The sequence below is a fragment of the Amblyomma maculatum genome, chromosome 1 (assembly GCF_055883805.1).
Source record: "Amblyomma maculatum isolate TAMU_Amacu chromosome 1, ASM5588380v1, whole genome shotgun sequence".
Classification (NCBI taxonomy): Eukaryota; Metazoa; Arthropoda; class Arachnida; order Ixodida; family Ixodidae; genus Amblyomma; species Amblyomma maculatum.
In genome coordinates this window covers 199,236,741-199,251,309 of record NC_139344.1, presented here as the reverse complement: position 1 = coordinate 199,251,309, position 14,569 = coordinate 199,236,741, and the positions used below count along the sequence as shown (strand labels likewise).

The 14,569-nt window shown below is 45.5% G+C and overlaps 1 protein-coding gene across 1 annotated transcript in view; it reads left to right on the top strand.

Moving 5' to 3' along the window:
• Positions 1 to 8,527: 8,527 nt before the first annotated feature.
• LOC146205351 (neural cell adhesion molecule 1-like) overlaps positions 8,528 to 14,569 on the top strand; it is a 289,648-nt gene continuing 283,606 nt past the window's right edge. The window contains exons 1-2 of the mRNA XM_084606946.1: positions 8,528 to 8,585; positions 8,832 to 9,209. Of these exons, the coding sequence (XP_084463072.1) occupies positions 8,528 to 8,585; positions 8,832 to 9,209 (436 nt within the window). The remainder of the gene's footprint in view (positions 8,586 to 8,831; positions 9,210 to 14,569) is intronic.

Sequence of the window (14,569 nt, the reverse complement as noted above, 5' to 3'; positions counted from 1 at the left end):
CACGTCCCGAAGGGAGTCTCTGAAGTCTTGGGCACGGTAGGGGCGACCGGCGAGGTCAGCATGCAGAAAAACGGAGTCGACAACAAACTTACCAGTTGGGAAACGGGAAAGTACAACACGGTAATCATTACTGCTTGCATTAACCTGAGCAGTACCTCGGCCATGGTCCATAGGGTCACGAAGAGTCGGACACGACTGAACGCCTGAACTGAACTGACCTCGGCCAGAGGCCGAGTGAACCTTTTTTTTAACCTTTTTTTATCAAAACGAAAGTCCCTGCTGTCTCTTTGAAACCGAATTAACCGCCTGTACAACCTGCGGCTTTCTTGTTACGTTTCAAAATTTTAATAGTTACCCCCTGCGAGAGCTACAGATGCAGTTTGTATGGCCCAAAAATTTATTGTAAAGGCACTCATACTTCAGTGCCATTAGACTATCCCCAAAGCATTCTGGTTAGTACGAATGCTCCTCCTTCTGCTGTCCCTATTCGGCGGGAACCCGGTCGCGAGAACGGTCCTAAGAAACCCGGATAGCATTCGGCGATACGCTTCACCTGAAAGGCATCTCTGAATATTTAATGTGAGGTTGGAGCCTTAAAATTGAGCGCAGTAGCAAAGTATTTTCCCCTTTTGCTTGCTTGTATTGCCTTTTTTTTTTTATAAATTAATATATGGTATCCCTAAATCAAGTAAATCTAAGTGGTTGAGTTGTGTTGCTTATGCTAAGTATATTATTAATTATGTGTGTTTCACAGGACCCCATATCGGAATTCAGATTTCTGCGCACGTACGTAAAAGTGAAATCTGGTCCTCGCTCTTTTCAATGATTAACTCCATATACCAGTATTGCTTCCAGGAGCTATAGTTAGACAGCTTAGAAGCAAACCCCTTGGGCTGTATATTTTTGACAAAGACTGTACGTATATCTTTTAGGAGCACCGAAAGCTCAGGTTTTTCCTGCGCTGTCCAAAGTAAAATTTGTATAACAAAAAGTTGGATTATAGGTTATAGGTGCTATAGAAATACAGGTATTTCTTGCGCTATTCCTCAAGTGCAGGAATCTATATCTGGTACTACCGCCTGGGCTGTCGCGAACTGCGTATTTATAATAAAATGAATGAACGAAAACCAGCAATCATATCCTTTTTCTGCGTCACTTTACCCGAAGCTATAGCGTTGTCCTACCGTTTGAATCCGGCGTTCCGTCTCCTCCTGAAGATGCGGCAGGATGCCGCCTGTTGGTTCACATCACGAACACTAACTAGTCGTATCCGAGATCGATGACATCCAAGACCGTACGTCCGGGATTGAGCACTGTTTGCCGAGCCTTCGACGCGTGGCGGTCGACGCTAGCTGCGTGCTTCCCAGAGCACTAAGAAAGCGGAAACGCGCCCCAAAGTCGAGGGCTTCCGCGAGTGTTTCTTGAGCCGCACTTCAGGGTGTCCTGTCCATCCATGTTTAATGCCAAACCCTTCTCCCCTTCGCCAGACTGGCTGAGAGAAATCAGATACTGGGCACTCCGGAGACTGGCAGCTCTCCCGGCGCTGCAAGTTTGTTGGCACTCGAAAGTCGGAGCGTGCCCATGCCGAGAGCCCAGTCTTGTGGAACTTGGGAAACTGCGCGCACTGCGTTCGATTTATCGGGGCTCAAGAACTGGCTAGGTTTCCCTGCGCGCAGACGCCCTTCCTTATCCACCGATGGCCCCTAGCCCATTTTGCTTTTCAGCGCATTTCTCGGCTCTCCTGTCAATAGTCCTGACTAGTAGCTTCAACGGCAGCTCTTGTGAGGGATCCGCCCACTTTGTTCCAAGGGCGCGTAGGCAACCCCGTTTCAGATAAAATTATAGAAGACGTAGTAAGCTGAAAGATGTTTCGCGACTCTTTGTGAGTGCTTCTTGAAGATGTTTGATACGCTCTTCGTTTTGTTTTTCTCTTGCTCACCTTTTTTTAAGCAAGATGTCTTACATTTGTCGTTTTCGTCTTGTGCTAGACCATTGGTAGAGAGCGCCAAGGGTCGGCTTTCTACTGCCGATAACATATTTTCATGTTTTCCTGTGTGCGTGGAATTTTTTCTTAAGTTTCTGAGCAGCCTCGACGTCGCGCTTTTGCGGCGCAAAAGGACTGACCAGTCATAAGCGAGAAAGCTTGATTACGTTTCGTGTCGGAGGTTTTGCCGCCGTCCTCTGATGGGTGTCACGCACACTTCAAGCTTGAATTGAGGTCAGTTTATTCTATTTAAAATGCTATCTACTGTAGCGTTTCGCGTTGCACACAGCCCCATCTCAGTCGCTTACAGCAGCCAGCAGCGGGCCCGTTTTGCATTTTGGGTTTCTTATGCGCACGTCATTTCGTCTCTCAATTGCCCTGTTGGGAACAGGAAGCTGCCACATGTACAAAAAACATTCCCTCGTGAAGGTGGATCGATTCGGTGTGAGCAAGTGTAGTAGCGGGAACTTTGGAATCGCTTTCGTTTTTTTTTTTTTTTTTTTTTTTTCGTGCGCGTGCATTTCAGCGCTCGTTTTTCAGGAGTTCAGTTCAGGCCTCGCTTTATTGCTGCTGCAAGCGCGCTCCTAAACAGTTTCGGTGCCCGTTCCGAGGCGCCGAAACTGTTTAGAGCGCGCTTGCAGTTTCTAGGCGCCAACCGTTCCTTTGAGAACGACGAGGTGCGTCCGCAAGGTAAAAAAGCATAACAAAAAATGTAAAGAACGGTTAAAAACAAGCGACGCTGATGGGGGCGGGGGCACACAGCCGTCGGTTTTGTCGGCTGTCACGCGTCCACCGCTCCGCGACAGGGCCACGCGTGGCCGGCCCTCCACTGCTGAAAAGGACGCCGCAAAACCGCTCGCGGAGAAGCGGGGAAGTGGGCCACTGTTTGAGCTCTTGTGATGCCCAAACAGTAACGTTTGTAGATGGTATCGAGCCTTGTACGTGTCAAAACAGGTGCTTCCTCCGCTTCCAGCCGGGACGAGAGAGGTGTGGCGTCTGCAAAATATCTACAGCTTCGCAAACCTTGAAAAGAGAATTACAATAAACTGATTTTCCTGCGCCATGTTACTCACCCAAAACACGTGCCCTGACTTCTTTTCTTTTTTTTTTTTTAATTAGGCATTGCCCCCCTAGCTACGAAGAGCCTACAAACCACTTTTATCTTATATACTGAAGTATACGACCAAGCTCGCCGCATGCACTGTCACAAATGGCGCATTGATCAGCAAGGCCTTCTGAACTGAAAGACGAAGAGGAGCATCATTGTTCCAGCCTACAATTATGTCACTCGTTATAATAACACTGAAAAAGGAGGATAGAGTGCGAGGACCAGAATGCGCAATACATCAGTGTCTCACACAGTCCTATTGGAGTTGAAGTTTTCATGGGTTCCTAGATGGAAAATGTTTTACTAGTTCCATTCAAGCCACAACTAAAGGTATAATGCAGATTTCAGCTTTTTTTTTCTTTCCAGACACGCAGAAAACAGTGTCACAGCGAGACTTGAAACACAAAATTATCCTTGCAAACTGCTCGTATTGCGTTAAGTCTTCTGCTAGTAGTACAAAGGAATCGGTGAAGAAAATACAGAATATCGAGAAGAAAAAACGCAGTTCCTCATAATCCTTCCTAATAGCACGCGTTGCGCACATAGAGGAAAGAGATCTACTAATGAAAAGTGTCTAGACTGAAACCTCTTTCCCATAAAGGAAAATTACCAGGAACAAAAACTTGCAGTTGCGGGCTTGCAGTGTCGAGCAGATTACATAACTGTCCAAAAATATTATACTGCTCAAAATTCTGTTCCAGTGACCAAGAAGTTATAACAGCGTTAAATCACAAGTGCCCACGAAGCGTGACACATTCGAAGAATTGTCCACGGTGACTGCAAGTCAAGGTACAGAGCGAGAAGATACTCGCGATTTATCTTTGAGGAGACTCCTCTCTTGAATTCTGGTATACGAACCTCGGGAGCTGAAGTGAAAACCTCTTTCCGAGCGCACATTTTCTTCTATCAATGACGCTGGCAATGCAACGAGCTTCTTTAACACTGATAATTCTAACTGCATGACGTAGATTTTTAGGCCCTGTCACACTTCATGTGTGCGCACTTGTGAGCTCGTACTGGAAAGCTGCTGTTTTTTTTGTGTCCTTTTTCCATCGGTGTCAAAACGTGTGCATCCAACTTGGCATTACACTATCAATTTTTTTCCCCTCTGTTTTTTTTTTACAGCAATCATAAGCAGCGAATTTTCTAATTCTCTATGATTTCAGTGATAGAGCGCAGTGTTAACACAAAGCTAAAAGCTAACCCGCAATATTTATTGTGGTGAAGATAATCTAAGAATTAACAATAAGGAAATTGCTGTATTCGACTTGGGGCTGTTCTTTGCACCTGCCACCGGAATTCTAAGCGAGAGGAGCTCCAGCCTTTTATTTTAGCCCTGAGGGGAGCTACAGAATGCTCCTTCTCGCGAGGCTGCCTCTGCCTGCGTGCCGCCGCCAAACGCTCAGGAATCGGGACCTCGGCAAAAAGGCAGCGGGGAAAAGCAGGGGGAGCGGCTTTGATCTTTAGCTGATGCGCGAGACGTGCTCCGGCAGCCACTCAGAGCACGCATTTCCCTCGACAACTCAATACTCCGTTGAGTGGCCCTATTTACCTAAACGCTAGAACACGACCCATTCGTGTCAACGTGATGCAAGGCCCGCGGAAATAGCTCCTTGCGCGCAGACAAATCATGCCCAGGAATTTCAAATTTTTCGCTTTTAAACAAAAAAGGTTGCAAAGAATCGATGGTTTCTTTACGTCCTCAGACTCGTCAGTGGTCTATGATGGGAGGTGCACTGGAGAGAGTTTTAATTTCGGCTACCTCCACTTCATTTGCATCGAGCAAAACTTCGGAACACAAATTCCTTTAAACCTGTCTATCGCCGAGACGTGGCCGCGCATCGAAATCGTGGTCTGCTCATTTTGCAGCTGAGCGCAATAGCCGCTGTAGTGCTATGACAAAGCTTTGAGGGATGCGAATTTGCGATAAAGCCGGCGCTCATTCCAGCAACACGGAGGCGCATGTATCCTCATGCATCAGCTGTTTTCAGCTGACCACAGAGAAACGAATTGGTTAGCGCGGATCCGCATCCCACCAACTTTTGTCCACGAGTTGCAGCAGCTGAAAGCTGAAATCACACTTGGATTTGGGTCAGGGATTCTAAAGCAACGTCTCTGCCGAAGAAATAGCATCTTTAATTCTTTTTTCGTTGAGCTGTAGATGTTTTTTATTTGCTGGCGACGAAATGTTAGGTGATTTTGTAAACAATGTCGATATTTAGTTTGTTGTAGTTGGAGGCGTTTCTAGTATATATATATAAATAAATATATATATATACATAAATATATATATATATATATATATATATATATATATATATATATATATATATATATATATATATATATATATATATATATATATATATATATATATATATATATATATATAGGATGCGAGAACATTTAACGTACTTGGCCGCTTAAAAAATTATAGAGCGAAGGGTACGCTTCATTTAAAGAAACATTTTATTAGACTCGACGTTTCGACCAGAAGCTGGCCTTCATCCAGCTTCTGGTCGAAACGTCGAGTCTAATAAAATGTTTCTTTAAATGAAGCGTACCCTTCGCTATATATATATATATATATATATATATATATATATATATATATATGTATATATATATATATATATAAACGCCACCAACTATCTTTCAGACAGACCTTACGAGTTACAAAATTATCCAACAATCTGTGTTGAAAAACTGTGGTCAACACGTGGCATCATGTTCGAATGGAAGAAATTGAGTACACGGAACACGTCACGACTTGATTTGTGCGGCCTTTTCTCAAGTGATACCAGCAAGCTCGAGTGGCGAAACGTGTACAAAAGATCAGGAAATGGTAACGAAAGAGGAGACTCAGTGACAACACGATCCAAAATCTGTGCTGTCAGCAGTAACTGTAAAAGGGACAGCAGAGCTTTTACGGCAGCAGCCATTATTGCCAACGTATCGGGACTGTGTTCGCGTGACTCGCATCCGGGACTTCGTCCACTATCTCTCGTTGGTATTCTTTTGGTATTCTTGCTTTACGGCAATAGCCGTTAGGGATGAGAGAAGTGAAGGAGAAAAGGTTGATGCAAAAAGCGTGAGAGGAACACCGTAAGAGAGGAATGGCTGTCACTCCAGCTAGGATCAAGGAGTTATTAAATTTATCTAGAAGAAGAGTGAACTGTGTCCATCCATTTTCTGTGCGTGAGAAGCACGGTGCGTTTGCGTGTGCGCATCTCCGGAGCTGAAATAAACGGGCAGGTTTGATTACTCATGGCAGACCTTACCCTATATAAACGCGACAGCTTTAAGGCCTCCGTTCAGCGCGGGAAACCTAGTGCACCACCCGCTGGTGGCTTGTGTAGAAAATACAAATCGGTCGAAAAACATTGATGTAGCACGTGAAGCGACGGAATTGGCGAGCAATCGAACTGTGCTGAAATAAAAATTTGCGGTGATTGAGCTAGAGGGGGAATCAAACCTTAGGCATTTGGATTCTGAGTGACGCTATCCCTAGGTCATACAATTAGTGTAACGTTCGTAAGGCTAGGATAAATCTGGGATTTATACCCATGTCTTGTGGCCTTTCATATAACGGGGTAGGTTAGGACTTCATGCCCATGAGCATGGGTGGGATTAGAGTGGCACCCGCTACATAAGCCCTCGTTTAGCGATTAGAAAAGGGCATATGCACTTTTCTAATCGCTCACCCCTCACTGACATATGTCGGTGAGGGGTAAGTGCAGCCGAACGTGCATATATAAGCGGAGCTGCATATACAAGCGCTGCATATAACGGAGCTGCATATACAAACGCTGCATATAACGCCATAACTGTGAGGGCGGAGCTTAAGTGTTCCACAAGCATTTTCTTGCCTCGAAAGATTCTGATCATGACGAATTCGGATTAAACATTTGTCGTTGTTGTGTATCGTGTCGCATAAGCATGTTTCTGCAGTCAAAAACCAGAGCAGACAGATACAAAACATTCAAACCCAGCCCCTTTAAGATCATCGTTATTCAATATTGTTTATTTTATTTATTTATTTTTTGCAAGAGAAGGTCGTTTCATCCTCTGTTCTGAAGAAAGAGGCTCCCCCCAGCAGACCCAATATTATATACTAATCAAACCTGCATCCTTCAACAGTCAAATCATTTAATCCTCCAGCCAGCCTCGTACCCATCCCAAGCCGAGTCTTATGTAACCACACTTCATTTACCCACGGTGACCACAAGAATGAAGGCAAGCTTTTTCTACACAATCAGATAAAATTAAATATAGCTTCAACTGCACCTTCGCAGGATACGACGGGACAATTGCAGACTGAAGAAAAGAAAAGAGCAATCAGTATGCCCCCAATCTCCAGGCTGGTTCCCTTGGCTGTGGGCGGTGATGATGAAACCAGATTCCTTCAATACTGGTGAAACTAATATTCACCTCTCTCTTCCTTTCAATCTATTCCAACTCCACGGGGCCCATTTCAGTTGCTTTAATTTATCACTTAGCACTTTTTTGATACTATGCCATAATTTATTTTTGTTCTTTTTGTTGATTTCGTGATTGGGGTCTTCATCGTTTCGCGCGATAGTGTAGTGGTGCCTGATGGCGCCTTCTCTGTACTCTTCACCTTAGCATCACTCAGGACAGTACAGGCAGCCCCGCAGACGGCATGTAGCAGTCGTCACCTAAACGAGCTTTACATGTGGAGCCAGCAGGCGCTGTGAACGAAAGCAAACCGCGGCTGGCCAGAAAAACCGGCGAAAAGTGAACGAAGAGTAGCAGCTGGCCGAGATAATGAGACTGCGATGAGCTACCATTATTAACGCATATAGCAGGACAAGCGGACAGATCGCTGAATAACGCTGACACACGTGTTTGTATTCGGTGTCCGAAACGTATCTTCATAATATTCCCGGGTGTAGACACTCTAGTTTACGTAAGCCTGTACATGGGCTGTCCAAGAGCAAATTTTAAACTATACCCGAAGGAATCAACGCACAGTGATAGTGGGTGTACAGGCGTGCAGCGCAGCCCATATGAAACTTCGTCTTTCGATTCTGTTTCTTTTCGCAAGAGGGCAAGGGACGGAGGTTATTTAAAGTCAGAATTTTAATCTTATGTGAGCGGGAATTGCCATCAGCGTATAAGCTGTGCACTTGATTTTGCAGCAGAAAAGGAAGGCAATAAAGAGTAACAGTTGAGAATTCCCACCACGCAGAAAATTGTAAACATGCATCCACTTCAGCCGTTATCCTTGAGCTGCTGCCTTTTACTTTTTCATTTTCCATGTTTTGTCTGGGCACTCACGCAAATGGTTACTAATTACATTATGCAAAGTTATGTGCGTGAAAAACAGTCGAACACTCTTGCCCACCTGCGCAATCACCCTTCCATGATCAGACGCAGCCAGGATCGGGGAGATCCGTGCAAGCGAAGTAGAGATGTCCGTCACTAACTGCTTGATAGAGATCAGCCCGTACTTGAATAAAGTGGTCTTACGTAGGCTAAACCCTTTTGCCCTATTTCGCTTCGATCAATAATACTGTGAAATCAAGGAGAGCACGCTTTCACTGTGTTTAACTAAATGCTCCGTCATTATTTTTCCACGACCTTCGATGTCCTCCAGGGTGAACTATTCCTCATGATGTGCATTTCGACTTGTTATTCTGTGTGATGATCTCGTCCCCCTCTCCTGCCTTTGGCTGTACTTCAGCTTTTGAAACGTGTCTCTTCTGCTATCTTCAGATGATCCGGCACCGGACGAGGAGGCCGAGGCGCCTTCCTACGTGGGCCAGGAAGGCGGCCAGGTGGAGCTTCCGTGCTCCTCGCTCCACGCCGTCGGAGCCAGTCAGGCTTCACCCGTGCGTGTCGAGTGGCACCGACGCGGCGACGCGGACCCCGAGCCCGTGTACGCCGTTCACTTTTCGGGCCGCGTCAACCTGATGCAGGGCCGCCACCAGTCGCGTCATGATTGGGCACCCCGCGCCTACTTCGCCGTGCTAGGATCGCCCGCCGCGCTCAAGGTCAAAGCCCTGGGCCTCGCCGACGCGGGCCTTTACACCTGCAAAGTAACCCGCTCGGATGGCAGCAGCCAGGCGTCAACCGTACGCCTCTCTGTGCTGGGTGAGTGATGACGCATTTACACCATTCCTCGGTAGGGTTCCGCGTTGATGAGTGCATGTGCGAGTGACAGAGTGCGGCCGTCCAAGCAGTAGGCCCCTACAGTAGCATGGCTTCTCTAAGAGCTTCACTGGCATTAAGGGCACACCCACATATACTTCCATATGTTGCCCTCGATTTAGCAGCATGCAGCCTTAAAACCATCTTATATTTTTCTGGAAACGCTTTCAGGTGCATATGACGACCTTGCCCATGCTTCCACTTTATCGTCCTGGACGGCCGCGCATTCCTTTCCATCTTATTTATCGTTAAGCGAACTGAGAGGTTCGAAAAGTGAAACGTGTCTCAGGCATGCATGTTCAAGCTATTGGACCTGCATGGTTTAGATGCGTACGCGAACTGTATAGAAGCATGGGACGTTTCAGTTAACGTGTTCAACGCACTGTCACAGGGCGTTAAGAAAAAATAATGCTTTGAAAAATTACCATCGGCCAACTGAATTATGCAAAAACAGGACACTCGCATTGTCCCCTTCGTGATGCGTACCATATTGGGGCGCAGTTGCTGCGTTTCGATTCCATACATGTCCACAATGTTATAATGTTGTACCCCAGCTGCACACTCGATACGGAAACCATAGATCTACTCAAGTGTAAAATACGGAATGGCGCATAAGCGAGGTGCCATGATATGGCGAATAGCTTTTTCTACATTTGTTCTTGATTGTGTCACATTGTAGTACCAAAGAATGAACTCACCTCCATCCCTGGGATCATTTCCACTTGGTCTTTGACGTAGATTGAGTTTGGAAGAATAAAAGCATGCGTGCAGGAAAATAAAAGTCAGAAAATGGGACTTGCTTGGTCACGCAGAGAATATATCACAAAGAAAAAAATGGCAGCACTTCAGCAGAGCAGAAAGAAGCAGCGTACTATCTGGACGCTGGTGAGGGTGTCGTCGTTGAAAAATGCATAGGGTTTAAATTTCAAAGGCTCCAACGGCCGCTTTCAGCGGGCGCGTTTGTGAACTTCCAGGAAACTCAGGTAGCGAAAGCGAATGGGAAAGCGAGACCTGGAGCGCACGTTTCCAACATCGAAAACAATGGTGTGTTCTCTGTGCCTTGTCCAACGTTGTCCGCGCCTGCGTTCGTTGGTATGACTTCGTCTTCAAAAAAGCGTGAAAGGGATTCAAAACAGGGGCAGAACGGGCAAACTTCGCAAACCGAGTGCTTTCTCTCTTCCGAAGTAAGTATTGCCGGCTAAGCTTTATTTTCTTCTCTTCTCTTTTTTTTTTCTTTTTCTTCTTTTTTTTTGCGGCACAAAAGAAACTTTGAGATGCAAAGCGCCTTCAAACGTACTTGAGCAGGGACGGGGAGGGAGGAGTCTAGAAGAAAAAGAAGACTGTACAAAAGATTTGGCAGTTTGGGCGTGAGAATGGCCATCTTATCCGCGCTTCTTGTGTCGAGGAAAAATGTCTCTTGTCGGCCTTCAAGAAAAACCTCGCTTGGCGAGCGAGCGCTTATTCCTTTTGCTCCTTTGAGCATTTCTTTCCGGTTTTTTTTTTTTTTTCGCTCTTCCGGAACACACGCTCGACCCTACCAAACAGCGCAGCAACAGAAAAATGGTCTCATCTATCAAAAATGCGCGCCCTTTCTCTGCTGCGCTTCCGGCTTGGTCGGAAAGCCTTGTGAATGAAGAGAATAAAAATGTGCTGTTCGTTTCGACTCTCTGCTTTATTAATTCTCTGTCACAATCGGCCCGCTTTCCGTTAGACGATAATATTCTGTCTTTTTAAAACCAGGAACGGGTTATTATTAAGAACAATCAGTTCTCTGGGAAAGTCTTTCCGCTCCTGCTGGGCCGTGTTATTGAATGAATGTTTTTGCAAGACGCTGGAAATTATTCTGTCCGTGGCCATTTCCAGCTTAATAAACATTGCTCTCTCTCAAACCAGTGACTTAATTTTTACGTCACTCATAAATAATGCAGTTAAATGCTAAAGACCAAAAGGAAGCACGCGAGTTATTGTGCACGTACATTCTTCTCATAGATACAAAGGAAAGGAAAATTGAATGGGAGGCATAGGTACGGTTAACGCTGAACAGGATGAGAGATGGTGGTTCCCTAGAGAGGCAAAATGTACCTTTTTACCAAGAGCACTTATTTATAAACTCACTCAGAGAGGGGAAAAATAAAAGCAGCGAAGCAAAAAAAAAATTAATATTAGAGCCATAATTTAATTGGGAAAGGTTTCTTGAACTGAAGGTTTTGTGATAGTTGCAGCGACAGCACTGCGTGTTCTTACCCGCTGCAAACATTCGTAATGCAGTGAAATCTCCTAATGATAAATAATAGTTTCAGACGCTATTTAAATATTCCCTACTTGCGATATTCGCATTCGATTTTCGCTCGTGTTTTTAGCTTCGTTGCAGGAGCATTTGGTGCAGTCATTTGCAAATCTTTGCTGTATGATTGACGCGACGGCCAGATGAATAGAAGGAATAAAGAAGCACGCATATAGTAAAATTGAGTAATGGAACTATTTTTCTTTTTTCATGCATCGTCATCGCCGTATCAAACCAGATGAGAAGATCTGTAGAATGGCATGTTTTGTTTTGTTTTTTCGGCCTAAAGGTAGAGAATAAAAAACTGCCTTTTTGCTCACGGAGTCGTTTCGATCGGTCCCATGTCGCCATTCGATACAGTACCTGCAAAAACAAAACAAAAAGTTGAGTTCTCTGTGGCTTTGACAGCATATAGTACGTATGTTGTCGATAATGTATGCTCAAATAATCATGGTCACATTTTGAAAGCGTTTGAGTGCGCCCATGTCTTTACATATTGAGTCCTTGTATGACTTCAAAAAAAGGCACTTTTATGCACATATTCCACACAGGAAAATAAGGGCGGAAGTCTCGAATATAGGATGTATGCTTACACATATATAGGTCCACCGACGTGTTAAAAATACGTCTGCTTGATCTTCGTCTCCCCAAAGAAAAACAAATAAGAAAAAAAAAAAAACCTGAATCTGCAGAAGCATTTGCTGACAGAGTACTGAGTAAATGTTTGGACGTTCGAGGAATGCTTTCCGTTCATGTGTCTGTACAAACTGCGCTTTTGAACATTGACTGGAATGTTTCTGTATGGTAACGCCGATCCACCCACATCGAGCACGTTCCCCGCAGCTTTGCAAAGCCGCCAAGCCATACCGCAGCTTCAGCCGGATGCGTCAAAGATAACTGAAGTCGTTGGCATTGCGGCTGAGTTATAAAGTGGTTCTACCGCGTGATGCGCTCGATCGTAACGACGGATATAAACGCGGATATTGAAGTCTGAAGGCATCTCTCACAACGTCATAGAGAAATGGGCACTTTCATTACCCAATGGTCTGTGATGTCACCGGTGCGTGTGATAGTTGCATGTCTCTTCTTTCTCACTCTCGCGCTTTTGCTACGAGCAGGCCTCACCGCAACCGTTAAACTCGAGATGATCAAAAGCCCATAATTTCGCGCGACAACCAGCGCAGGTTGTCGACCAGCAGTGAACCAGGTAACGGACAAATATCCTGTCAACCAATGTATGTGCACAAACGAAACATTGCGCTGACTCTTGTTGCGTTTACAGGTCCTCGTTTTTTGTGCTCCTGCTTTATGAGCCAATTGCTTAGCTGCACGTCCGTGGAATGCCATTCGCGGAAGGCCTGCGGGCATGCAATGTACGCATGTAGCGGACGCTCGCTTGTTTTCAATCACCGACCGCGCGGGCCACACGCGGCACTTCCTGTTGCTTCTGAACACAATGAAAAGAAAAACAGTTCCGCTCAGCAAGAGTCACGGCACTGCAACGCCATCGTTTTCTTGTTTTGTTCTTTCTGGCTGTAAGAAAACATTACTTAAAACACTGTATTGCCTTTAACCAGCCGTCTCGATAACGTGTATGGTGAGAGCTGGGAATTCACACATCTTGATAGCATTGGAACAGCGCATGCGTCAATTGTCTCCCTTCACTCCACTCTGGTTTATAGGTTCGAAATTGAAAACACGCAGTATATCTCAATTATAGGTGGACACCTCGAACGCGCCTTCAGTGGGGACAAGTGTCGATTCAGAAATCGGACGATCTTGAGCACGGTACACCTTTAAGTCAGCGCTGCTATCTTGGGCATAATGCGCGCATTAGCACTGCGCAACCACCACTGTTCTTGACATCGCAGTCAGCGCGAACATAAACATGCTAGCGGGCCTTTTACCCACGAAACCCGCGTTTCCAACGTTGTCTCCGAGGTTCGGTTTGCAGCGCACAGGTACCCGTCAGTACGCGTAGGCATGTCGCTGCAGTGAAGCTGGTTCGAAAAGTCGCTGGGCGTCGAGCGTGGCAAATGACGTCATTGTGAGGAGTGGTGTCGGACGACAAGGCAGTCCCGTTATAGACACAGTTCATGCCCTTATATACTCTCGGTTATGGAGAAGCAGTGGTTTTTTGCAAATGCGAAAAGAAACAGGTTACTTAAGAATTAATGCAATGACCTTCTGAAATTAATCGCTAGGTAATGTCATTACTTACTGTGCGCAGCAACTGCTCACGTAAGTTACACTCTGGACATTCTCAATAAAATAAGTAGTAATGTAATTTATTTACTTCGCAGAATAAATTTTTTAACGCATGCTGTCAGAGGAAAGCCATCTAAAAAAAAAAAAGAAAGAAATGAGCTTTTTAGCCAGATTGAATCATTGGTTCAACGCAGATAATCTGTTGTCTTACAAACTGGATCTAACTGCCCCTGTGCTTTTGTTCAAAGCACAGTGGTCAAGGGGCTCCTTCATGGTCATTGCTTTGTGTCAGTGGCTTATTAAGCACCGCTGACGCACTGACGTCCTGACTCTCTTGAAAGTAGAGGGGTGGTATCTTCCTGAACCCTCAAAATTTTGCGCCTTCTGCAGGATGCTCCAAAGCCCCACCACAACGCAGCTCGCAAGCAAACCGCTTGAGCTATTTTTTGGTGAAAGTTAAGATGATCGTTCATTTTTTAATAAGTAGATGAATCCTGTTCCGTTGTTCCACTGCTTTTCCTCCACTTAAGCCCGACTATGCAGCTACTCAGTAAGTTTCTGTGCGACGGTTTCAGAGATACAGTCATGCATGGACACGCCACACGTCCTCGTTCCGTGCGAGTATCTGGAAGTTGTAGCGCTGCTCAGCGCCCCTAATGGGCGGTCTGCTGCGTGAATGCGGAAGCACGCGCACTGCGGCAGTTTTATACCCTCTGCCTTTTCTGCAGGGATGATAGAAGTTAGTTACCTCTGTGCTGCTTGCCTGCAGCAACGAGTAACATTCCACGCGTGTAAATTAACGCATGCCCAA